This window comes from Vulpes vulpes, unplaced genomic scaffold, assembly GCF_048418805.1.
Source record: "Vulpes vulpes isolate BD-2025 unplaced genomic scaffold, VulVul3 u000000671, whole genome shotgun sequence".
In the NCBI taxonomy this organism is placed as follows: Eukaryota; Metazoa; Chordata; class Mammalia; order Carnivora; family Canidae; genus Vulpes; species Vulpes vulpes.
In genome coordinates this window covers 656701-680798 of record NW_027325801.1, presented here as the reverse complement: position 1 = coordinate 680798, position 24098 = coordinate 656701, and the positions used below count along the sequence as shown (strand labels likewise).

General features: G+C 61.4%; 3 protein-coding genes across 7 annotated transcripts; 2 read left to right on the top strand and 1 right to left on the bottom strand.

The window, feature by feature from the left end:
* Positions 1-5150: 5150 nt before the first annotated feature.
* SLC52A2 (solute carrier family 52 member 2) lies at positions 5151-7623 on the bottom strand. Of its 3 annotated transcripts, none has more exons than XM_072745837.1 (5): positions 7386-7623; positions 6894-7135; positions 5930-6806; positions 5715-5827; positions 5151-5605 (listed from the first exon to the last, which is right to left on the bottom strand). In XM_072745837.1, the coding sequence occupies exons 2-5, from the start codon at positions 7021-7023 to the stop codon at positions 5277-5279; spliced, it is 1449 nt and encodes a 482-aa protein (XP_072601938.1). In that variant the 5' UTR covers positions 7024-7135; positions 7386-7623; the 3' UTR covers positions 5151-5276. The 3 variants fall into 3 exon arrangements, with proteins under 3 accessions (XP_072601938.1, XP_025843339.1, XP_072601937.1); XM_025987554.2 differs by having other exon boundaries at positions 5715-5838; positions 7386-7581; XM_072745836.1 differs by having other exon boundaries at positions 5715-5838; positions 6894-7180; positions 7386-7491.
* Positions 7624-7724: 101 nt separating this feature from the next.
* Positions 7725-10788, top strand: FBXL6 (F-box and leucine rich repeat protein 6). 3 transcript variants are annotated; one of them, XM_025987607.2, is made up of 9 exons: positions 7725-8239; positions 8437-8595; positions 8747-8810; positions 9112-9243; positions 9318-9425; positions 9511-9624; positions 9693-9924; positions 10010-10256; positions 10536-10788. In XM_025987607.2, the coding sequence occupies exons 1-9, from the start codon at positions 7845-7847 to the stop codon at positions 10684-10686; spliced, it is 1602 nt and encodes a 533-aa protein (XP_025843392.2). In that variant the 5' UTR covers positions 7725-7844; the 3' UTR covers positions 10687-10788. The 3 variants fall into 3 exon arrangements, with proteins under 3 accessions (XP_025843392.2, XP_072601935.1, XP_072601936.1); XM_072745834.1 differs by having other exon boundaries at positions 7802-8239; positions 8747-8792; XM_072745835.1 differs by having other exon boundaries at positions 7802-8239; positions 9511-9543.
* A 215-nt stretch (positions 10789-11003) lies between these two features.
* Positions 11004-13051, top strand: TMEM249 (transmembrane protein 249). The gene is made up of 6 exons (XM_072745937.1): positions 11004-11008; positions 11318-11541; positions 11772-11866; positions 12133-12328; positions 12504-12589; positions 12748-13051. The coding sequence occupies exons 1-6, from the start codon at positions 11004-11006 to the stop codon at positions 12943-12945; spliced, it is 804 nt and encodes a 267-aa protein (XP_072602038.1). The 3' UTR covers positions 12946-13051.
* The last annotated feature ends 11047 nt before the right edge of the window (positions 13052-24098 follow it).

The window sequence follows — 24098 nt, the reverse complement described above, 5'->3', positions numbered from 1 at the left end:
GCAGGTGGCACTAAACCGCTGTGCCACCAGGGCTGCCCGATTTTGTCATTCTTTAGGAGATTCAGGAATGTTATAACTGCTTCAAAGAAGTCCAAGAATCATAAATCCGGGCAGAATGAAGGATTGCTGGAATTAACTTACATATGGATACAAAACCGGCTTTTTCCACGACTGGAGGAGGGAGATCAGCTGACAGTTACATCCTACTAGTCACTTACAAACACAAGTTTGTAAAGTGGCTTGAAGACGAGGAGAGACACCGACCTTATGAATCAGAGACCCTGGGACGATGCGCTTTCCGCAGAGCGCGGCCGTCCTTAGACACCAGGAACCCGCTCTCGGGTGCTCGGGCCTCACTCAGTCTTAACCCTCTTACACCCCCCCCAAGTGCCTCTGATTTTCCGTCCCCGGGTCCCCCAGACTCCCAGTCCCCCTAAAGCCCATTCCACTCTGTCCCAGCCCAGCCCCCCAGACCCCAAGCTTCATCTCCTGTTACCCCAGCACCTGGTCCCCACGAGCCACCCCCTCAGAGCCCAGTCCCTCGAGGTCCTGGCCCCCAGCTCCCAGGGACCGGGAGCCACACCCCCTCCCTCCCTGCCCCAGCCCCGGTGCCTCCAGCACGTCCAGGGAGAGGGGAGGCCCAGGGGTGGCGGGCCTGGCCGACCTCTGGCCTGGTGGCCCATGGGTGGGGCTGGTGACTCTTCACTTCACAGAAACAGGGAAGTTCCTCCTGTGGCTCCCGGCAGCTCCCTTGAAGAGGGGCCCGGCCCGCAGGCCATCCACCTGCCACCAGTGGACCCTCCAGAAACGTGAAGTCGGCCGCGCTCCTGGGCGGAGGGGCAGGGCTCGGGGGGACGGTGACGGGCTCCAGGCTCCCGGCCTCCACCGCCTGGCCGCCCGCTCCGCCCGGCTCCCGGGGCCCTGCGGACCGGCGGCATCGCCACGGGCTCGGCTCTTCAGTGCCGGTTCCCAGCCCCCGGCTCGGCTGCCCGCCGGCTGTCCTCCCCTCTGCACCGTGGCCCCCAGTGAACACCTTCTCCTCTCCGCCCCGCGCTCTCGTGCCCGGGTGCTCGGGGCTGCCTGAGTGCTCGGGACCTGCCCTGGGTGCTCGGGACCTGCCCTAGGTGCTCGGGACCTGCCCTGGGTGGTCGGGCCTGCCCTGGGTGCTGGGGACCTGCTCTGGGTGCTCGGGCCTGCCCTGGGTGCTGGGGACCTGCCCTGGGTGCTCGGGGCTGTCCTGGGTGCTCGGGCCTGCCCTGGGTGCTCGGGACCTGCTCTGGGTGCTCGGGGCTGCCCTGGGTGCTCGGGACCTGCCCTGGGTGCTCGGGACCTGCCCTAGGTGCTCGGGACCTGCCCTGGGTGGTCGGGCCTGCCCTGGGTGCTGGGGACCTGCTCTGGGTGCTCAGGCCTGCCCTGGGTGCTTGGGACCTGCCCTGGGTGCTCGGGGCTGTCCTGGGTGCTTGGGACCTGCCCTGGGTGCTCGGGGCTGCCCCAGGTGCTTGGGACCTCCCTTTGCAGCCACCCGCGTGCAGAGTGGACGCTCACCAGCTCAGCGGTCAGGGTGGGGCCACCCACAGAACGACCCCACGAGGAGTGTAGGTGGGGGCGCCCGGGTGGCTCAGTCGTTTAGGCTTCAGTCCCTTGATCTCGGCTCAGGTCTTGATCTGAGTCGTGAGTTCAGGCCCCGCATCGGGCTGGGTGCTGGGCGTGGAGCCTACTTAAACAACAGCAAAGGGAATGTGTGGGGAGGCCCAGGGGTGCCAGGAGGGCCCGGGAGGAAATCTTTTCCAGTCTGCTTTTGAATTAGCTTTGTTTCCCCACCACCCTTGCAAAGGGATGGAAATCCCACAGTTGTTTGCAGCTTGTCTTTCAGCAAATTAAAATGCTCCTCCTCTTGTGTGGACAGAGAAGCCTTCCCCTGCGCACGTCTGGCGCCCTGGTCAGGGAGGCCCGGCCGAGGAAGTTCCTGCCGGCTCCCCGCCTGGCCTGGCTCTGGGTGCTCCTCTGAGAGGGGCAGATGCGAGGGGGTGACTCCCAGGGAACTCTCCCTTGCAGGGCAGGAGCAGGGCAGGGGAGCCCTCTGCGGAGAGCTGGAGGTCACAGGTGTGCCGGGGACAGCTGCCCAGACAGGACCGCCATTCCCCCAGGCAGGTGCCGGGTGTCCCATGGTCCGTCTGTCCCGGGTACTCAGGGAGGCGGGACCCACCACGCCCTGGGCTGGGGCAAGAAACTATGGGCCTACACAGCTAGGAAGCCCGCGGGTCTCGCTTTAGACCACCTGGGTCTGGATGATGCCAGCATGTTTTCTGGGTCCTGCCTCTGCACCTCTCACCCTGCTTGCCTCTGCAGCGCCTTCCTTCTCGGGTCTGCTCCAGGAAGTTTGGGTAGCTTTTTATGGCTTTTGGGATGACTGAGATCTTCAGACGGATGTCACAGTAGACCGATTTGCTCCACAGGGGCAGCGTCCCCAGTACAGTCATGAGGGTAGGAGGATGGGCGCACCGTTGGATCAGCGGGGTCACCCACCCAACCACAGGGTGGGGGCAGGGGGTCCTGTAATCAGCAGCACCCCATCAGGATCCTACTAGCCTCTGAGCCCCCTGGAAGGAGGCCAGTGCTGGGAGAGGGGGAGGCCACAGTGGCCTCAGGATCTCAGGCACGTAGCCTCCGTGACAGGGTGGACATGGCCCAAGTGGCTGATGCTGGAATGGCCGATGACCTGCATCCATTCTCTGGCCAAGGTCCCAGGTGCTCCCATATTCCCATTTTCTGTTCCCACAAAAACTAGGAATTCAAATTCCCTTTGAATTCCATGGAGGAGAGGAAGCCCCTTAAAGACAGTCCCGTGGCCCCAGATCATGCAGTGGGGACTCTGAGCAGATGCTAATGGATGGACACAACCTTCTATTACCCAGGTTGGTTACACACATTGACAATCACACCCCCTTGGGGAGCCCGTAGGCCGAGGACCGCAGGACTGAAGGCAGGCGAAGGCTCTTCTGTCATTCCACCAAGTGCAGGCGGGACTTGTCCTGAGGTCTCACCAGGAAAGGAACCTGCATGTGGCAGGCCGCAGCCTCGCTGGCCCTTCCTTGGTTCTGAGGAGCCGAGGGGCCTGCCCCCGGTGGTGGGACAGGCACAGTTGCCCTTGGCTCAGGCCTGCTCTTTCCCCAGGAGTGCTCCCGTGGACAGCCAGTGGTCAAAGGTCCTGCCTTGGCCCCTGCCTGCCCTCTGGGGTCTCCTTCCACAGGCCCCCAGCCCTGGGTTTGAGCCCCTTTGGGCAAGGCTGTGAGGCGGGGTCCCTGGCCACCTGCTGTCCAGCTGGAAGCGTGGGTACCCTGTGACCAGACCCCGTGCTGGGGGACCATGGGTAGGAAGGGTGTGCCGGGCAGCTCTCAGGGACTTGGCCCTGAGCATCTCTCTCCCCTTGTTATTTCCTACCAGGCTGGGACAGGAAGGCCCTTGAGGCTTCTAAGGGCAGTGGCTTCCTCAAATTGTCCACTCCAGCCCTGGCCCCCAGGTTCAGGGCCACCTGCCCCCTCTCCAGGAGAGCGTGCACGTCCTACCGGGCCTCACTCCTCTGTGGCCCGTGGACCTGGCCCACGTGCTCATGTGGGCAGAGACGAGGCTCTTGCAAACGCCTTTGATCGTCGCCTGACGGAAGAGAGCGGGAACTGGGACGGGGCTCCAGCCCCAGGTGGGCAGGGAGGGTGCCGGGGGTGGGGGATGAGGATGTGCCCACACCCATGTCCTCATCCTCCTTCCTCTGAAGCTCTCCACTCACCACCATGGACAGCGGCTCCTGCACTCACACCCCACCGACCAGCCCGGACTCCCACAGGTGAACAGCCAGGTGAACCCCCGCGGCCCCTGCTCCTCCTCTAGGCCGGCCAACGTCCTGGGAGTCTGGGACCTGGCGGGGGCCTCCCGCTCTCAGGACCGTGCTGTGTCTGAGCCACTTGGGAGCCCGGGCCCTCCCAATACTTGATGCAGCCCCAGATCACAGGCTCAGGGGCCAAGGCCTCGGGTGCCCCCCTCGGTCCTCTGGCCGGTCCTGCCTGGGACCTTCAAAGGCTCACATGCGGGCCACGTCAAGGACAGGCAGCTTCTGAAGTTTAAAAGGGCTTCCGGAAACCAGGACAATCGTGGGAAGGAGCCGGGGAAACGGAGCAGGAGCCATTTTTCCCAGTGCCCACCACCCACCCGAGCTGCACGGTCCCCGCTGCAGAATGGCGGGGACAGGATCCCAATGCCAGACCCAGCCCCGCTGGAGCACAGCTCAGGTGTCCCGCCTCCCCTGGGGAGCCTGGGTCCCCCCACGGGCCTCCGCTTCTTGCCTGCCCAGGAAGCCCGAGCCCCTGCCCACTGCAGCGTCTGCCCACGCGTCCTGAGGCCTTGTTGGCCGCCTGGCCGTGGCCTTGGCCCTCCATCAGGTCCCTTCCAGCTCTTTACGCAGGATGACCACCCAGAGCAGCACAGTCCACAGCCTAAGGCTCTGCTCCCTGCAGACGCTACCCAAGCAGAGGCCTGACCGCTGTCCCAGGGCAGAAGGCACGTGCCTGCCTGAATGCAGTGTGTGGCATTTGCACATTTGATCACAGAAAGAAGCCAGAAACTAGCTGCTTGTGGCTCAGGGAAGGGAGCGATGCTCCTGACCAGAAGGATCCCTAAGTTGGCCAGGACCTTAGACCCCAGTGTTCTCAAAGCCCTACTGACGGAGCCCCTACGGTGCCTGGGCCTCACAAGAGGATCCTCCCGCACGAGCAGACCAGACGCTACCACTGCTGCACCACAATGAAGCAGCAGCCCCCTGCGGGACCCTCGCACCTCGCTGGCTCTGCCCACCACATGGCCAGAGGTTTGCAGAGCAGTGGCCCCCACAGGAAGAGGCCCCACCACCCGGCGGGAGATCCCGGGGAAGCTGGTGTCGGGTGGGGACCACGCGCCTCTGACCACGGTAGCCAGTCCTCGGGAGGAAGTTCCAACAAGCAATGGGGAGATGGGCAGCAGAGTCCAGGGCTCAGAGGGCGCAACCCCAGAATCTATGAGCAGCCAGGAGGCGGGGGGGCCCTACCGAATGGTTCAAGTCATCCCTCCAGCTCAGCAGATGTCCACCTGCACAAAGACACTACAGGAGTTAACTACTCGGATCCATGGAGTAACAGTGATTTATTGTGTAAAGCCCACACGGGTTCCAGATCTCGGGCCAAGTCCACAGCCCTAGCCAGACCCTGGTTCTGGGCCTGCTCTGCGGTCTCCGCCCTGACCAGTATCTGCTATGGAGTGTACAGGTGTCCACGAGTACGTCCACGTGTAGGAGGGCCTCCTTGGACTCTGAGCACTTGGGCGCTGTGGCATCTCAGCCCGACGTCAGGTCCCCATCCACCCAGGCTTAGGAGCCACACTGGTCCACACAGTCCTTCCCGCTGCGGAACACATGATAGATGCTGGTAGGAGGGAACATGGCAACAGCACCGAGCAGGGAGCCCACCTGGATTGCCACTCCAGCTGCCAGCAGTGCCGGCCGGCCGCCACCGTGCAGCAAGGAGCTCGCGGCCACCTTCACGTAGGAAAACACACCCGAACACAGTACCCATGACAGCACCTGAATGATGGACACAGCAGCAGGCTGAGCATGAAATGTTCCCTGCTCTGGGGCAACCCCCACCACCACCACCGCAACCACTTTGCCTCAGTATTCCCAGCAAACTTACCACAAGGACCACCCCTGCAGAGGTGCCCACCAAGGGTGGGCAAGGGCTCAGGACTGCCAGTGCCATCAGGTAGGCCCCAAAGAGCATGCCCAGCACAGAGAGACCACCCAGCCCTGCCAGAGACCTACACGGGTGAGCAGAAGTTCAGGACTGGCTGCACCACAACCCAGCGCCCATCCCTAAACTCCATCCCAAGCAGCCGGGGACCCTCATACCTGCATAGCACGCCCATGGCCAGAAAGCAGGCAAGAGGGTTGGCGGCGCTGCCCAACACCACTGCCAGGTGGTAGGCCAGGCGGCCATAGGGCAGGCAGGAAAAGCTCTGCACGGAAGGCAACACACCGTTGGTCAGTGCATTGGTGATGGCCAGCAGGCCCAGCAGGAAGGCACTGTGGACGGAGAGCAGCCGATGGGAGTCAGGGTCTGGGCTGGGAGGGGCGCCTGCTGCTTGGTTCGGTGATTCCTGCAGCGGTGAAGCCTCTTCCTCCTCCTCCTCCTCCTCCACTCCTGGGGTCCTTACCCGCAGGTCAGACCCCAGACCTGCTGTGGATGCAGATGGTGGTGATGGCAACAACAGCAGCAGACCCTGGAAGGCGGCAGCCGAAGTGACCAGAAGAGCAGTCAGCACCCAGAAAAAGGTGCTGGCAGGAAAACGCTCTGGGAAGTCGTTGGGGAGCCAGAGGGTGCCATTGGCAGAGGCTGGCAGACATTCGAGATGGCCTACGCCTTGCAGTAGGGCCAGCACACAGGGCAGCAGGGCGCTGAGGCCCTGACCCAGGAAGAAGGAGCGCAGGAAGGGAGGTGGCAGGTGGCTCAGGAAGGGCAGGAAGGTGACATTAGAGGCACAGCAGGCCAGGGCCAGCACGGAGGCCAGCGTCAGGAAGGCCACGGAGTGGAGCTGCCCCGCTACGGGGGCCACGTGGTGCCAGAGCGGGGCCAGCAGGGCTGTGCCCACCACGCTCAGCGCCTGTACCACCTGGATGGGGACCCGCTCGCTCTTGCCCGGAGCCAGCCGCCTCCACAGAGTCACCAACAACAGACCCAGGTTCCCCAGCGCCACCAGCACAGACAGATAGGACGGCAGACTCCAACCTGCGGGGAGGGGAGAGCAGCGGTGAGCGGCGGCGGCTCAGGGCGGCCGCCCCCGCCCCCTGCGCGCCCCCTGCACGCCCCGCTCACCCTCGGGAAGGTCTTTCACCACCACGGGCAGCTCCACCCAGATCCCGTTGATGGCAGCCCAAGAGCCCATGCCAAAGAGGGCCACCAGCAGGTGTGTCGACACCAGGCGGCCCAGCGGGGGTGCTGCCATCCGGCCCGCGCTGGGCCCCGCAGCACAGCCCAGGGTCACCGCCTGCTCCTCCGCCCCCGCCTCGGCCCGAGCGCACGCTCCGGCTCCGCCGCGACCCCAAGGCCTCCGGCACCTCGAAGAAAACAGACGCGGACGCGGGGCCACACGTCAGACAGACCTGCACGGCGACGAGCGGGGCCAGCGGGCCTCGACGGTGCCGGGCGGCGCACCCGGGAGGCGCTCGCGGCAGGAGGCGCAGCACGCGGGGCCCCGGGAGCACGCGGGGAGGGGGCCCCACGCCCCGCCTGCGCTGCTCGGGCCACCACCGCCCGCCCCCGGGGCGGACCCGGACCCGGGACGGGGATCCCCAGCGCCGCGCACACCTCGGCTGCCGCTCCGCCCCGGCGAGAGTCCCAGGCTTCTGCGAGCCGCGGGCCGGCGGGAGCGAAGGCGGGTCCGCGGGGAGGGGGCGTGTCCGCGGGGAGGGGGCGGGCCCCGCACCGCCCCTCGCGGCGTCCGGCGGGCGGCGCAGAGCTGCCGGGCGCCCCCCGCCCCGACAGCCAGGCGTCTCGCCGCGCTCCACGGGCGGCGCCTCGGGCCCGGAGCCGGGGGCGGGGGCCGGGGCCGGGAGCCGCTGCCCCGCCGGACCGAGCGCCCACCCCACAGCCAGGACCGCAGGAAGCCGCAGGCCGCCCAGCCCGCCTCGGCCTCCCGCGAGGCCGCAGCCGGAAGTCCCGCCTCGGAAGTCGGGCGCGGGGCGTGTCGGCCCAGGCCCCGCCCTTCCGCCGCGGGACCCGCCCCTTCCGCCGCCCCGGGGCGGCCCGGGGCTTGGGCTGGGAGCTATGGCTGCCGGGGCGGCGCGACGGGCCCGGCGCCGGGTTCGGGGCGCGCCGGCGGCCGGGGAGCGGGCTCGCTCGGCCGAGGACTGGTGGTGGGACCGGCTGGCGCCGAGCGGCTCCGGGTACCACCTGCTGCAGTCGGACAGCATGCTGCTGGTGCTGCCCGGCCCGGGGCCTGCGCGCCCGCGCGTGCACCGGCGCGCCGCCCGCCGCGCTCAGCGGCAGCCGGCCCCCGCGCCCCGCGCCCCGGGCGCCAGGGCCAGGCCTAGAACGGCGCCCGCCCCGGAGCCGCCGCCGGGGCCCGACCCGGGCTGGGGCGACCGCATCCCCCTGGAAATCCTGCTGCAGATCTTCGGGCTGCTGGTGGCGGCCGACGGGCCCGTGCCCTTCCTCGGCAGGTACCCCAGCCCCGGGGGGCGCAGCGGCACGGCCCAGCTGACCTCTTGCCCAGCGGGCGGGTGGCCGCGGCGGGGGCACCGCGGGGGACAGAGCGCGGCCTCTCGGGGGTCCACGGAGAGCCCAGCTGTCCGCAGCCTGGTGAGGACGACGGGGCCCGCGGTCTCGTCGCAGCCCCTCAGCCCAGGTCTCCTCCCAGGGCTGCTCGCGTGTGCCGCCGCTGGCACCAGGCGGCCTCCCACCCTGCGCTCTGGCACACGGTGACCCTGTCGCCCTCCCCGGCTGGCCGCCTCACCAAGAGTGAAGCCAAGGCCGAGAAGAAGCTTCTCGCCTCCCTGGAGTGGCTTATGCCCAATCGGTGAGACCTTCCCTCTTTTCTTTCTTCCCTGGCTTCCTGTCGGCGGCTTGTAGAAGGCCGTGTGTGTCTCCCTAACGGAAGGGGTGGGTAGGGACGCCGCTGTCGGGCAGCATGGGAACACCGTGCAGCTCTGCCTCTGCTGTCGGCCCAGGTTCTCGCAGCTCCAGAGGCTGACCCTCATCCACTGGAAGTCCCAGGTACACCCCGTGTTGAAGGTGAGAGCTCCAGGCTGCCCTGCCCACCGGCCATGACATTTTGGGGTTGCCCAGTACTTCCAGGGACTGGGTCAGGCACCTGGAGCCCAGTGTTGCCCCACAGGGATGCCTGCCTGGGCCTCCTTCCCTGTTGTTTCTTTCAGCAGGGAGGTGTCAGAACTGGGAGCACCATGTTGGCCTGCCGTGGGCAGAAAGGAGGTCATAGCTGAGGCAGTAGTGAGGGTTTGGTGTCGGCCACTGGTTTCTTCCTTTGTGGACACATGACCTCTCCCAATCTCTGCTGGTACTCTGTCTTCCACAGCTGGTTAGCGAGTCCTGTCCTCGGCTCACCTTCCTCAAGCTTTCCGATTGCCATGGTGTAACCTCTGACACTCTGATCATGCTAGCCAAAGCCTGCCCTCAGCTCCACAGCCTGGACATACAGCACTCCATGGTGAGCCCTGTGTCCCCAGGGGCCCTGAAGAAGCTTGGGCCGAAGGGACGGGTACCCATGTGCTGGGTTCCCAGGTGGAGTCCACAGCCGTGGTGAGCTTCTTGGAGGAGGCAGGGCCCCGAATGCGCAAGTTGTGGCTGACCTACAGCTCCCAGACAACAGCCATCCTGGGTGCGCTTCTGGTAGGTTGGTGACGGGCGGCAGCAGAGCGGGATGCTGAGCCCGGCGCAGCCAGGCCGCTGAGTCTGTTCTCCTCCACCTCTGCAGGGCAGCTGTTGTCCCCAGCTCCAGGTCCTGGAGGTGAGCACTGGCATCAACCGCAGCAGCACTCCTCTCCAGCTGCCTGTTGAGGGGCTGCAGAAGGGCTGCCCCCAGCTGCAGGTACCTGACACCCCGCCTCTCCCACCTGCCACCCTCCCTTCCCGTCTGCAGCCTGGGCCTCGCTCCAGGTGCTGCGGCTCCTAAACCTGATGTGGCTGCCCAAGCCTTCCGGGCGAGTGGTGACTCCTGGCCCAGGCTTCCCCAGCCTCGAGGAGCTCTGCCTCGCCGGTTCCACCTGCAACTTTGTAAGCAATGAGGCCCTGGGCCGCCTGCTCCACGGCTCTCCTAACCTGCGCCTGCTGGATCTTCGTGGCTGTGCCCGCATCACACCCGCCGGCCTGCACGATCTGCCGTGTCAGGGTCAGCTTTTTCTGGGTGGTGGCTGGGCGGGAGGGATGTGGGCACCCTTGCCGCCCCACGACTCATGACCACTCTTCCCTTGCAGAGCTAGAACAGCTTCACCTGGGTCTTTATGGCACGTCAGATCGCTTGACTCTAGCCAAAGAGGGCAGCCACCTGTTGACTCAGAAGTGGCGCCACACTCTGCGGGAACTGGACTTGAGTGGCCAGGGCTTCAGTGAGAAAGACCTGGAGCAGGCCTTGGCTGCCTTCTCAGCCACCCCTGGGGGCTCACACCCAGCCTTATGCTCTGTCAACCTCAGGGGCACCCGGGTCACACCAAGCACAGTCAGGTCAGCATCCCCATTCCCGGTCTCTTGGAGTCAGTACGGCTTGCAAGTTTCAGGGTGCAAAAGGGGAGCACGTGTTGGCCAAGCTCCTCTTTAGGATGGACATTAGGGACACCATGGGTACTGGGCTTGGGCCTCGGTGGCTGTGGGTGGCAGAGCCAGGTGTGGCACCTGGGCAGAGAGGGCTCCTTACCTTGGCTGAGCCCCAGGCCAAGGGAACCAGCGTCTGGGTCTTTTGGGAACCAGCGGCTTGACTCCCCATGGTGTGCCCTGCCCCCACAGCTCTGTGATCAGCAGCTGCCCAGGCCTGCTCTATCTCAACCTGGAATCCTGCCGCTGCCTTCCTCGGGGCCTGAAGCGGGCCTACCGAGGCCAGGAGGAAGTTCAGTGGTGCCTAGAGCAGCTGCTCACCAGCCTTCCCTCCTCCAGCTAGGCAGCTCCAGACCCCCAGCCCTCAGGTAGTCAGCAGTACCTGCCACCCTTTCTACATTTTGGATGTTTAAGCATTTTTTAAACAATAAAACATTTTTAGGAACTCTGTGTGGTCCTTAAGGTGGGGATGAGAGGCCAGGTGTTGTGCCTACAGGAACCATTCAAGGCTAAAACTGCTGGGAGCCTGAGGGTGGGGGTAGGGGTGCATTGCTGATTCACCAGGTGCTTGAATCTTGGAATGTGTGTGTCCTGCCCTCAGGGACAGGGGGGTGAGCTGTCTGTGCTTGTGTTTGAGGCTCCGCCTGGGCAAAAGTGGCCATGGGGTGAGGGCAGCCCTGCTCAGCCGGGAGGTCCAGTGTGGAGTGCCTGCCTGCAGACCTCCAGCGCAGGCCTGGGATGTCTGGCCACCCGCCCTTAAGGCGAGGCCTGTGAACCGGTTGGTGCAGGGGGCCTCTGTGGTGTGGGCACTCCCCACAGAGGTAGGAACAGAACAGCCCCTTCTAGAATGCGCTGCCCAGAGCTTCTAGAATCGCGGACCGCCCAGCCGGGACCACCCGCCGCGGCGCTCCTCGGCCCTCCGTCCGACAGACGCTCCTTCCTGGACCGCAGCCCTGGAGGCTTTGTCGTCCCAGGTACCGGCGTGACCCTGAGCCCGGGGCGCGGGCGGCCTGCGGGAGCCCCGCTGACCCTCTGTGCCCAACGCAGGCCCCCAAGGGCCGGGCTAGCGGCCTGCCCACGACCTCCGGAGGCAAGCGCTTCCAGCTCTGGGCCCTGGGGCTCTTCTGCACCCAGCGCCACCTGGCCAAGCGCCTGAAGAACAACAGCTTCTACCCGTTCACCCAGCAGCAGCCCAACGGTGCGCGCGGGCCGGGCCGGGGCGCCCCCTGAACCCCCGGGGGGCTGCGGCCTGGGTGGGGGCGCGGGGCGTGGGGCGCGGGGCGGGGATCCGATGTGCGTGCGGCCTGGATGCCGACCGCGCCCCGGGCCCTGCGTGCGGCGGCTGCTCCGGCCCGAGCGCTGGCACTGCCACCCCCGCTGCCGGCAGGGCCCGGCCGTCCTCACGCGCCGCCGCCACGCTGCCCGCAGTCTTCGTGCTCGAGTACTACCTGGACACCCTGTGGAAGGGCACGCTGCTCTTCGTCGTCTGCCTCCTCCTCGTCAGCTTCGGCGTGGTGAGCCAGGTCTGAGCTCCCGGCCGCGCCCCAGCGCAGGGCCGGCCTCCTGGGGGCTGCCGCGCCCCGCCCCGCCCCGCCCCACCCCGACACTCGCCCTGGCCCCGCCCGTGGCCCCGCCCCCCGACACTCGCCCTGGCCCCGCCCATGGCCCCGGCCCTCACTCACCTGGCCCCGCCCGTGGCCCCGCCCCGACGTTCACCGGCCCCGCCCCCTCGCCCAGGCCCCGCCCAGGCCCCGCCCCCTGGCTGCTCAGGTCCCGGCGGCTCCCGCAGGTGCGGAAGCAGGAGACTTGGGGCTTCCCCGCGTGCGGCCTGGCGGTGGGCCTGTGGCTCATGATTTCGTCTTTGGCGCGGCGCCGCCTGGTGCTGAACCACGCGCGGGGCACGTACCACTTCTCCATCCAGGGCCGCACCGTGTGTCAGGGCCCTATGCACCTGGTCTACGTGCGCCTGGCGCTCAGCTCCGACGGTGAAGCACGGCGCGGCCGCCGACCGGGGAGGGTGTGCAGGGGGGAGGGTGCCAGTCCTCTGCCCCGCCCCCCGGCTCTGGCCCCCGGAGCCCCCAGCCCCCGGAGCCTCCCCGACCCCTCGCCCTCGCCCCAGCCCCAGGGAGCCCCCGGGCTGAACTGCTCGCCCCACTGCAGCCTACGGAAGGTGCTTCTTCCAGCTGGTTCTGTGCGGCCACAAACTAGAGCCGCTGGTGCTGGTGCAGCTGTCAGAGCGCTACGAGGTGGGTCCCGGGACGCACTCCCTCCCCTCCTCCGTCCTACGCGAGGCCCCCACCGCTTAGGGGCTTAGCACGGGCCGCTCCTCCGGCACAGCGCGGTTCCCACGCGGCCCGCGGCGCAGGGCGGACCGTCTCCTCCTGACCGCCGCCTGTCCCCGCAGCAGATGGAGTACCTGGGCCGTCACATTGCCCGGAAGCTCAACATCAACTACTTTGACTGCCTGGCCACGTCCTACCGCCACGTGGTCCGCCACTGGCCGCTGGGGGCCGCCTTCAGCCCGGGCATCGTGCAGCGCAAGACCCGCGCGTATGACAAGCGGGACTCCCAGTCCGACCTGGACCTGGACCTGGACGTGTGACGCCACAGGCAGCCCCGCTCCCCGCACCCCTGCTCACGAGCTGCATTCTCCCTTCCTGGCCAGTCTCTCACCTCTACCCCCTCAATAAAGCTGCCTCTCGCTTCCAGGAAGTGCTCCCTCTGGGAGGGGAGGGCAAGGGAGGGGGGGGGAGGCCCCTGCTCCAGGGTCTTCCCCTACTGCCCACCTCCCAGGGCCTCAGGGAGCACATCTTGGAGTCTGGGCTGGAAGATTGGGGGTGGCAATAGGAGCAGGGTGAGCAATGAGCAGCAGGCCCCCCAGGACTCCTCACTGGACAGGTGTGGGACCCCCTGCCTCCCTGTCAGCAGCATTTAGCCGTCCTGCCTGGCCTCGGGAGTGTGGACCAATGAGGCATCCTGGAGTCAGAATCTGGTCAGTCTGTGTTCCTAGTCCACTCAGCAATGGGAGGGGGCATCGCCACGGGTCCAGCCTTGTGCCTGGGGCTACGTGTCCCCAAAGTCAGGGCTGCAGCGCTCCTAGGGAGTACGTTGCAGAGCCCTGGAGCAGGGTTCAAGGCCTGCTGGGTGGACCCATGCATCCCTGTAGCTTCCTTCCCCATGCCCACCCGCCCACCAGTCCCCTATCCCCTTGTCCAGTGGGTGTTCCCCCCTCCTGGGTAGCGGGAGCTGCTGTGGGAGTGGAGAGGGCAGTGGGCTATTGTGGCCCCCGCAGGAGTGGCAGCTGGCACTGTCCATGTGGCTCCTCTGGTCAGCATTTCCCCTCAGGGCCTCGCTGGTGGCCTAGGTCTCTGAGTGTTATGTCAGTGAGCATCCCTGGAACCAGAACCAGCTGCATAATTTGCAGGGCCCCATGTGAAATGAAAGTGCAGCACCTCTTGTTAAAACAGTTATTGAGAATTTCCAGGAGACACTAAAGCATTAAGCCCAGGATGGGGGTGCCTGCCTGGCTAGGTCAGTGGAGCATGTGACTCTTGATCCTGGGATTGTGTTTGAGCCCCATGTTGGGTGTAGTTTACTTAGTTAAACAAACAAACAGAACAACAACAAAACCCTGTATGGGCCCTTCTGAGGGTGACTGCCCGGGTCACATGCCATGGAGCTCGTCCTGCCTGGAACCATGGCTCAGAGTCACTCACTGATCAACTCCTGATCCCAAGGTGGCCAAACCCAGTGGGTGCGTGGGCAGGATCCAGGGACTGCTGGAATGGCTTCAGGCAATGGTCATGGCACAGGTGCAGGCTCCTCTTGCCCCTCAGAAGATAGGGCCCAAGTTATCCCCAGGTGAGTGCCTTGCTTTTGCCAGGGGACAGGCTGGAGAGGGTGAGCAGACCTGGCGTGAGGGGCTTGGGACAGGTTGGGGGAAACGTTATGAGGGGAAGGTGAGGAGTGGGAGGTGGAGGCCATGGGGCTAGCCTTGCTGCGTGAGTGGCTCGTGGCCGAGCTAGGCCCCCAGTGCGTCTGCTCTGAAGGGGTTAGAAAGGCATGTCAGTCCCTCGGGCTCTGGGAGGCTGCTCAGGTCAATGCTTCAGGTTGGGGACTTAGTTGCATCTAGGAAGGCAAAGTTCCTGTCCTCCTCGGGCTGACCTTCTTTTGGGGGGGGGCAAGATTTTATTTATTTATTCATGAGAGAGACACATAGAGGCAGAGACACAGGCAGAGGGAGAAGCAGGCTCTCCGCGGGGAACCCTGATGCAGGACTCTATCCCAGGACCCCTGAGCCGAGGGCCACCCAGGCATCCTGGGGCTGACAATCTTAAGAGGGACAGAGCTAAAAGAAGAGCTAACTTGTATACTGCCAAAGAGGCTGGAGGTGGGGTGGTGTCCCCCTAGCTCAGGGGATCAGGAAGGATGCACATTTGAGAATCCTTCCCTGGATGGGGAGGGATGCAGCATTTGAGCTGATGCTGCAGGCGGGGGTCATGCAGAGCTCTGGAGAAGAGCACCCAGCAGGGGTGGGGGAGGGGAGGGGGTGGGGGGGTGGGGGAGGAGGGGGTAGGATGCAGGAACCAACTTCCAGGCTGGGCAGAAGAGGAAAGGACAGCGAACACCTTGCGAGGGCAAAGCGGGATCCCTTTGCCCATCCTCCACTGGTTCCTTAGGGAGAACCTCCCCCAAATTTAACTAGGCCTATGGTCCCACAGAGCAGGGACTGCGTTGCCGAGCCTCCATCGCAGGTAGATAGACGACCGTCGTCTTGGGACTAAGTCCTGGCCAATGCAATATAAGAATTGGCGTGTAGAATTTCCAAATGCGTCCTTAAGGGGGGGTGGCCTATCTTTGCCATTTCCCACCCCCCCCCACCCCGCTGGCCTGTAGGCACGGCACCTACGATGCCAGGAGCTTCAGCAACCACCTTGGATGACGAGGTACCAGGCACGGGTTGAGGAGAGCAGAGCAGCAAGATGGAATCGTGGAAGCCTGAACACTGCAGCTGCCCTGCGCACTGGATGGCTTAGGCTGAACTCTTTGCAAAAGAGTAAGACTTCTAAGTTTAAGTTAATGTTATGCGGAGTTTCCTAACACTTGTAACCAAGGCTCTGATTCAAAAAGAAAGAAAAGAAGAAAAAAAGGATTGTTAGCTTCAAGGGGCGACAGGGTGGGTGGAGATTCAGAAGCTTCAAGGAACAAAAACAAGGCAAGGTGTGAAACAGTCTTCCCAGAGAAGGAAGACGAACAGGATAAAGAAAATGTAGTAAGATTTTCTGGTCGTGTGCAGAGCCCACTTCGAGACGTGTTTTGTAAACTTAAAGGGTGAGTGAGTGTGCTTTTGTGTTTTTCTCTAACGCAGTTTTGCTGCTTGGATGCAGGTGTGGAGTTGGAAGATAGTTCGGTCTAACAAGGGTTGGGGATGTGTGAGGACAGTATAAGAGTGTGGGGTTCAGGGAAGGGATTACAATTTTGGACTATGGGACTCGGGCTGGGAAGGCAGACAGTGAGGACGGGAGTCAGGGGCGCAGACCAAGCGGCTTCAGTTCCCTGTTGATACCTAACAAACCAGCCTCAGCTTGAGGCCTTTGAAACTGCAAGTCCTCACTGGAGCCGGGCCGCAGGCGGGGCTCAGCTGGGTGGTTCCACTTGCTCCCTCCCGGTGGGGGCCAGGCGTCCAAGCTGACCCCCAGCCTCCAGGCCTCTTTTCAGGTGGTCTCTCATCACTCAGCAGACTCTCTTGTTACCGGTTTCCAGGAGGGAGTGTTACAAGCAGCACAGCCTCACTGGGCCCCATCCCATTAAGCCTCTGGGCTCATCATTCATGCCAATGTCCTAGTGGCCAAGCAAGTCACAGGGCCAAGCCCAGAGTCATGTCCATGAAAAGCAGGAGTTTCACAGGGGTCCTGAATGTGGGGAGTCCACCACAGTGCACCCTCTGGCCTCTCCCAGACCCCCCAATAGCTCATCTCATCACAGCACCCGGCTCAGACCTCAAGTCCAGGATCTCCCATCTAAGTCAGGTCCAGGGGCAAATGAGGTTGCTCAGGGGTCCTTCCTTGGGCCACCCAGGTGTGTGTGTCCTCCATGCAGAGACCCATGAGCTAAAAAACCCCAAGCTCTCTTTCCCTACATACAGGATGTACATGAATGAGACAGGGAAGGATACCTTTAACAGATACTCTATTAAAATATGAGGAAGTGGGACACCTGGGTAGCTCAGCAGTTTAGCACCTGCCTTCAGCTCAGGGCATGACCCTGGGGTCCTGGGATCAAGTCCCACATCGGGCTCCCTGCTCCGAGTCTCCTTGTCCCTCTGCTTCTGCCTGTCCTCCTGATCATGCTCTCGTTCAAATAAGTAAAATCTTAAAAAAAAAAAAAAAAAGATACTGCTTTACATCTCTTAGGCATCTGAAGGAGAAGCCTCAAGGTCCTACATTTCTTAAAGATTTTATTTTATTTTTTATTTATCCATGAGAGACAGAGAGAGGCAGAGACACAGGCAGAGGGAGAAGCAGGCTCCCTGTGGGGAGCCCAATGCGGGACTCGATCCCGGTTCTCCAGGATCATGCCTTGGGCCCAAGGCAGGTGCTCCATGGCTGAGCCACCCGGGCGGCCCTCTCATTTCTTCTTGAAAACTAAAAGGTCGGGATCCCTGGGTGGCGCAGCGGTTCGGCGCCTGCCTTTGGCCCAGGGCGCGATCCTGGAGACCCGGGATCGAATCCCACATCGGGCTCCCAGTGCATGGAGCCTGCTTCTCCCTCTGCCTGTGTCTCTGCCTCTCTCTCTCTCTCTGTGACTATCATAAATAAAAAAAAACAAAAAACAAACAAACAAACAAAAAAACTAAAAGGTTCCGTCCTTAGCTCATTCACTGCTTGTGATCCGTTCGATGTGACTGGCAGCTCGCCGCCCTCATGGCTCTCGAGCCGCGGGTACATCAAGACAACAGCGCTCTATGATCTCGCAGCTCTGGGGACCAGAAGTCTGAAATCGAGGTGCCCGCAGGGTTGGCTCCGTCTGGGGTCCCTGGGCAACTCCGCGGCCGGCCCCCTCCCAGCCTCTGGCGGTGCCGTCCTCGGGTCCCCTGGCCCATCTGCCTCTGCGTCCTCAGGCATCTGTCTTCACCGGCGCCCTGTCTCACGGGCGCGTTCCTTCTCCCTGTAAAAGCACCAGTTCCCCTGATTAAAGGTCCCCTGCTCCCGTGATGCCCTCCCCTGAGCTAACGGCATCTGCAAGGACCTTATTCCCAAAGAGCATCACATCCTGGAACACCTGGGGCTTAGGACTTCAATACATTATTTTTGCAGGTGACACAGTGGCACACACGACAGGCATTTCCACCATTTCCTGGATGTCTCCTCTCCCTGAAGCAGGTCATTAGGTACATTTTCTCCCTTCCAGGTGACGGAAGGCAACCGCCTCGCCGTTCTCTGCGCTAACACGCATCCCCTTTCTCTGGCCTCTGTTCATACTTTCTTCCCTTCCAGCCTCAGCCAACAATCTCGTCCATCTCCGCTTGTCACCTGGCCCCAGAGCCAGTGCCACTGGTTCAGGTGTTGCTGTGCCAGAGCACGCTTTTGGGCCAGGGTGGCCATGCCTGGTGGTCAGCTGCCAGGACCTGGCAGGCCCTGGTGCCACCCAGTCCCAGACCCCCACCTGGTGGTCAGTTCAGGTCCCCTGCTGTGCAGGCCACTCCTCTTCTGGCCTCTTGCACACGACAGGCAGCGGCCACAGCCTTCAGCTCATGGACACTGTAGCTGTGCCCCTGGCCATAGCTGTCACCCCCTCGGACTGACCCCGGAGCTGCGGGGACATGGAGCCCAAGCTCCCAGGGGCCATGCTTGCTCTCACTCCATGGTGCCTGGGCTGTGTGCTCCACCTGCAGGGACAGGTGTGTCACACACTAATAATACACCCCCTCCTGCACATTCCTTTTGAAGAACACTCTAACCCACTATAGAGCTCCTTTGGGTTTTAGCACCTGCCCCTGTTTCCACACCCGCAGCACATGCTGTGAGTCACAGGCCTTGTGGTAGGAAGTGGGGACAGACCCGAGGGGAGTATACGAGGACAGAAGAGAGAACGGTCCCTGAATGTTCAAGGAGAGGATGTCCTTATCAGGGGGCAGCACTTCCGCCAGCCCAGCTTAGGGGGTCTGGACGTGAAATACGTGCAGGGCACCCCCCAGCTGGCCTCACCCCATACAGGAGGTTCTTGTTCACTCTCAACCAGGACCTGGGCCTGGCACAGGTATTTTGTGTTTTTTAATATTTTTATTTATTTATCTACTTAAGAGGAGTGTGTGAGAGAGAGAGAGAGAGAGAGAGAGAGAGCCCGCAGTGGGGCTCCACCCAGGAACCCGGGATCGTGCCCTGAGTGGAAGGCAGATGCTTCACCGACGGAGCCCCCTGGGCACCCTGGCACAGCTTTTGCAGTAAGTTTAGCCTTCTTTGAAACAACCCTCTCAATCCCTGCAATATTCTTTATTTACAAATCTACTTTGTGGGGCACCAGGGTGGCTCAGCAGCAGAGCATCTGCCTTCGGCCCAGGGTGTGACTCTGGGGTCCTGGGATCGAGTCCCACATCGGGCTCCCTGCATGGAACCTGCTTCTCCCTCTGCTTTATCTCTGCCTCTCTGTGTGTCTCTCATGGATAAATAAAATCTTAAAAAAAAATAAATCTACTTTGTCCTATGCAAACATAGCCCCCCCAGCCTTCTTTAGTGTTTATGTGGTGTATCTTTTCAGGTCCTCTTATTTTAACCTATTTCCGTTTACGATGGGTTTATTGTAGACAGCGTGCAGTGGGGGCCCGCTTTCTTACACCACCTGGCAACCTCTGCCTCATAGTTGGGGTGCCCACACCACTTGCATGTAATATGATTAGAGACACAGCTGGGTTTGGATCTACCAACCTGCCATGTGCTTTCTATGTGTCCCATCTCTTCCTGTTTTCCTTTCCCTCTTCTGCCTTCTTTTGTATTTGCTGCGAATTTTGCATGATTTCTTTGTTGGCTTATTATTTTGCTTTAAGATTTTAAAAAAATTTATTTATGAGAGACACACAGACAGAGAGAGAGGCAGAGACACAGGCAGAGGGAGAAGCAGGCTCCACGCAGGGAGCCCGACGTGGGACTCGATCCCAGGATCCCGGGGTCATGCCCTGAGTCGAAGGCAGGCACTAAACCACTGAGCCACCCAGGTGTCCGTAATTTCTTTATTCTTTACAGATACACCTTTGATTTATCAGAGCCCACATTCCAGTGACTTAGGCCACTTCACCCACGCTGTGAGCACTTTGCCATCCTGTCCTTCCATCTCTGCCACCCCAACACTATGCTATCTAGTTATACATTCCACTTCTATATATGTTTCAAACCCCACATACATTGTTAATTCTATGTAATCAGTTGATCATCTTTTAAATAATAAGAAACAAAGTGTTTACATTTACTTCTTAGTTACAATTTGCATACTTCTCATTTCTTTGTAGACATGGATATTTTCATCTGGTGTCATTTTCTTCTGTCTGTAGGGCTTTTTTTTTAAAATTTATTTTATTTTTTTATTTTATGATAGTCACAGAGAGAGAGAGAGAGAGGCAGACAGGCAGAGGGAGAAGCAGGCTCCATGCACCGGGAGCCCAATGTGGGACTCGATCCCAGGTCTCCAGGATCACGCCCTGGGCCAAAGGCAGGCGCCAAACCGCTGCGCCACCCAGGGATCCCTCTGTAGGGCTTTCTTAAGGATTTCTTGTAGTGTGGGTCAGCTGGTGACAAATTCTTACAGCTTTTATATGTCTGAAACATCTATCTAACCTGTGCATTTCAAAGATATTTTCACTGGGTATCAAACTCCAGGTTGACAATGTTTTCTCCCAGCACTTTAGAGACGCTGCTCCACCATCCTCTAGCTTGCTTTATTTCCATGAGAAATCTGTTGTCGGGACACCTGGGTGGTTCAGCGGTTGAGCACCTGCCTTCAGCTCAGGGCGTAATTCTGGGGTCCCAGGATCAAGTCCCACATTAGGCTCCCTGCATGGAGTCTGCTTCTTTCACTGCCTACGTCTCTGCCTCTGCCTCTCTCTCTGTGTGTGTCTTTCATGAATAAATAAATAAAATCTTTAAAGAAAAAGTCTGTTGTCATCCTTATCTTTGCTCATTTATACACAGTATGTTGATGCCTCTCCCTACACCCCCTGGTGGCTGCTTTTAATATTTCCCTTTATCACTTGATTATGATCACACAGAGAGACACAGGCAGAGGGAGAAGCAGGCTCCGTGTGGGGAGCCTGATTGGGACTTGGTCCCAGGACCCCAGGGTCATGGCCTGAGCCAGAGGAAGACAGTCAACCACTGAGCCACTCAGGTGTCCCTGTCCTGTGTCTTGATACAAGAACAACTGTGTTGTTAAAATTGATGGAACTCCAGGGGTGCCTGGGTGGCTCAGTGAAGCATCTTGCTTTGGGCTTAGGTCATGATCCTGGGGTCCTGGGATCGAGCCCTGCATCAGGCTCTCTGCTCTGCAGGGAGTCTGCTTCTCTGCTATCTCTGTTTCTGTCTCAAATAAATAAATAAATAAATAAATAAATAAATAAATAAAATCATTAGGAAAAAAAAAAAAACGGATGGAACTCCATGCTCTACACATTTATTGTATGGAAATTCTATCTCAGGCTTGAAATGAGGCCCAAGGATCTGGGCAGATCGGGCAGTTGGATCCCTTGGAACAAAGTAGGACCTGGGTCACTCAGGGCTGCTGGCCTCTCTGATGGCCCTAAAATGAGGCTCAGGGGACACCCTTCCTGAAGCAAGAAGGGGGCAGAGCCCAATGACACCTCCTGGTGACCCCAGGCTGGGACCCAGGGCCTCCCTCACACAACTCCCAGGCCCTCTGTGCTCTAATGTCTTTACTTACTAAAAGTGGCATTTTGAGATACGATATCTGGGATTTCAGGGAGAGAAAGGAAATCAGATTGGCTGTGAGCCGGCCTTAGGTGATGGTAGTGATGGGCCAATGTGGACCTATCTTTATCTGACCTTTTGCACTTTTGTGCACATCTGATATTTTATATAATAAAACTGTAAACAAAACCCCCTAAAATTTGCATCTTGTTTAATTTGCATGTCTTTCCCAGTAAGGTCTCTTATTTATCGTGCGGTAAATTGCCTGTTAACCCCTTGGGGGTCTCCGCATCTTTGTTCTGTAGGTTCATTTATAGCAGCTATTCTATGATCAGAATATTAACCCATTGTTATACAAACATTTTCTACTACTTTGATATTTGCTCTTTGTTTTTCCTTGTCTTTTTTAAGTAGACATTTTTAGTTGCCTCATGGTCTAACCTCTCTCCCGTAGCTCCCAAGCTCCTGCCCCGGCAGGGACCTGCTGTGCCCCATGCTGCTGTCCTCCCGAGCCTCACCCGGTACACACCCCGGCTTCTGGGGCACAGCTAGTCACTAGCAACCCCCCACCAGCCTCAGCCCTGTTGCTGGGAACCCCAGTTCCCCTCTGCCCTGCTCCCTTCCTGCCAGCCTTCTCCGGGGGCTGCTTTTTCTCTTCCCACCTCAGCCCCCTGGGAAGGGGGCACCAGGCACCCCTGTTCCTCACCGTGGCCTGTGGCCCCTTCCCCACTCCTCTCTGCAGGAGTCTTTGCTGACACAAGCCATGAGCCGTGCTAACCACCCAACCGGCCCTGGCTGCGGGCATTGCCCCGTCGCCGCACCAGGTCTGCTTCCCGGTGGCCTCAATTTCTTAGGACCAGCCTGCAGCTCCCTGCTCCTCAGTCATGACCCCTTCTTCCTGCCAATGACCTCGTCCTCTGCCCCAATTATGACCTTGAGCCTGTTGCCGTCAGTAACTGTCTCCCCTCACGTCCCCTCCAGCGTTTCAACCCAACACCCCACTTTCAGACTGTCACCTACCCCCCAGCGCAGTTCCAGCTCCGTCCTGCAGATGCCCACCCCAGCGCCAGAGCCCCCACGCTGTCATGCCCTCACCCCTTCCTCACTCCATTTAGATTCTACAATCAGTGCCTCCCTCTCCCTTGGCTCAGCTGCCCCTCTCAGAAGCTTGCCTGGCAAAAGCCCAAACCTGGGTAAACCCAACACCCCTGCTTATTCCCATTGGCCTCCCTGCAGCTCCTCAAAAATATACAATCCCATCTCCTCTGGAATAGAGGCTGAAGCCCACAACGGTCTCCCAGGCCTGGTCTCTGCCCCTGCCTGCTCTCATGATCCCAGTTACCACCTGGCCTCCTCATCTTTCTGGTTAGTATCAGTGTCCTGGGCTGGCCGTGGGCTTTAGGAGCAGGTGGGGGGTGGCTGTTCTGAGCTGTGAGTCTTACCTCACAGCTGGGAAATTGGCAGTTGAGTCAGCCCACTATGTACACAGGATCTCAACTGACTTCCAGGAAGTCAAAAGTCTTCCAGGAAGACTTCCATTCTCCCGGTGAGGAGGAGGGCGTTGGGGTGCCAGGGAGCCAGACCAAAAGAGACTCCTAGCAAGGGTCAGATGCTGGCAGCCAGGGAGAGGGATCCAGAGGAGGAGTGGACCTGCTAGGCTAGGCTAGCAGGCTGGGCTAGACTGGATTGGAGCCCCAGCACAGTGGAGGGGGGTGAGAGGGTGACCACAGGGCCCAGGAGTGAGCACACAAGGGATGTTGGCTCTGCTGGGGGGAGGGTGCTGGGGACATAACACTGTGAGTTTCCACTTTAAAGCATGGCCTTTGAGCAACATGAGACCTGCCCAGGGCGGGAGAGGGCATGCCCAGAAGCAGAGGGAGGTAGAGGGACGCAGAACCAACACTGCATCCCCTCACCCCAGGTGGGTAAGATGCTGGGCCCAGCTGCAACACGAACCAGGACAGGGGGAACACGGGCTCTATGGGGGCAGGGTGGACAGACCAAGATCCTCGGGTGCTAAGGCCCTGAGGGTCGGAGTATCCCTCAACTGGCTGGGTCCTCGGGGAGCCAAAGTAGCCTCGTCTGGGACTGTGTCCTCTCCTGCAACAAAGCTCACCCCACCCCCGCCCAGTCTTCAGCCCTCAGTGGGAGAGACTCCGGGTGGCCTCCGGGGGAGGATAGCTAAAAGTTTCCAAAAGCATGGGAATCACCATCTCTCCTTCCCCAGTCTCTCCTAGCTGGACCCTAGGACTGGGACGCAGCGACCTTGGGATGCTGGCGGGGGGCAGGGGGGTGCTGGAAAGGAGGTGGGGCGAGGCGGCCCACGTAATTGAGGCCGGGCCGCATGTGTGCGCTGCACCGCGGCCACTGCGAGCTGATGGCCGAGGCCTGGGCCCACCTGCCCCTCCCCGCCAGGCGCCCCAGGGGGCTGCGGACTCCACCTGAGCGAGCGAGATCAAGGGCCGCCCGAATGGTCCCCTCGAGAGCGCGGCCGTGGGACACATGTGTCCGCGCTCTGACGCCTTGTCCGTCCAGGGGGTTGGGGGCGGGGTGGGGGGCGGGGAAGCTGACAGGGGCAGGCACGCGCACGGCCAGCCAGGGGCTGGAGGGGCAGATAAATGACGGCAGCGGTGAAGGGGCAGCCAGGGGCCGTGCGCGGCGGCCGGGCGCGAGAGCGAGCCGAGGGATAGGCCGCCTGGGCCGCGCGGGGGCACGGGAGCGGCCGGAGGGGCGGGCGGCGGCGCCGGTGCAGGGACCGGCCGGGCACGTCCCGCCCGCGCCCGGAGGGTTTGCCCGGTAATTAGGCCTCGGTCCAGATGGGCCCCCAGTCCCGCAATCAAAA

What these genes read in the sequence shown, in the direction of transcription:
- TMEM249 (XM_072745937.1), top strand. An exon ending in CACCCAGCAGCAGCCCAACG is followed by an intron (nt 11,542 to 11,771) that starts GTGCGCGCGGGC and finishes CGCTGCCCGCAG; the next exon opens with TCTTCGTGCTCGAGTACTAC. An exon ending in GCTTCGGCGTGGTGAGCCAG is followed by an intron (nt 11,867 to 12,132) that starts GTCTGAGCTCCC and finishes CGGCTCCCGCAG; the next exon opens with GTGCGGAAGCAGGAGACTTG.
- FBXL6 (XM_025987607.2), top strand. Translation starts at nt 7,845, where the DNA reads ATGGCTGCCGGGGCGGCGCGACGGGCCCGGCGCCGGGTTCGGGGCGCG. An exon ending in CCCGTGCCCTTCCTCGGCAG is followed by an intron (nt 8,240 to 8,436) that starts GTACCCCAGCCC and finishes GTCTCCTCCCAG; the next exon opens with GGCTGCTCGCGTGTGCCGCC. An exon ending in AGGTACACCCCGTGTTGAAG is followed by an intron (nt 8,811 to 9,111) that starts GTGAGAGCTCCA and finishes TGTCTTCCACAG; the next exon opens with CTGGTTAGCGAGTCCTGTCC.
- SLC52A2 (XM_072745837.1), bottom strand. Translation starts at nt 7,023, where the DNA reads ATGGCAGCACCCCCGCTGGGCCGCCTGGTGTCGACACACCTGCTGGTG. An exon ending in GCCATGGGCGTGCTATGCAG is followed by an intron (nt 5,828 to 5,929) that starts GTATGAGGGTCC and finishes GGTCTCTGGCAG; the next exon opens with GGCTGGGTGGTCTCTCTGTG. An exon ending in CTGCAGGGGTGGTCCTTGTG is followed by an intron (nt 5,606 to 5,714) that starts GTAAGTTTGCTG and finishes TCCATCATTCAG; the next exon opens with GTGCTGTCATGGGTACTGTG.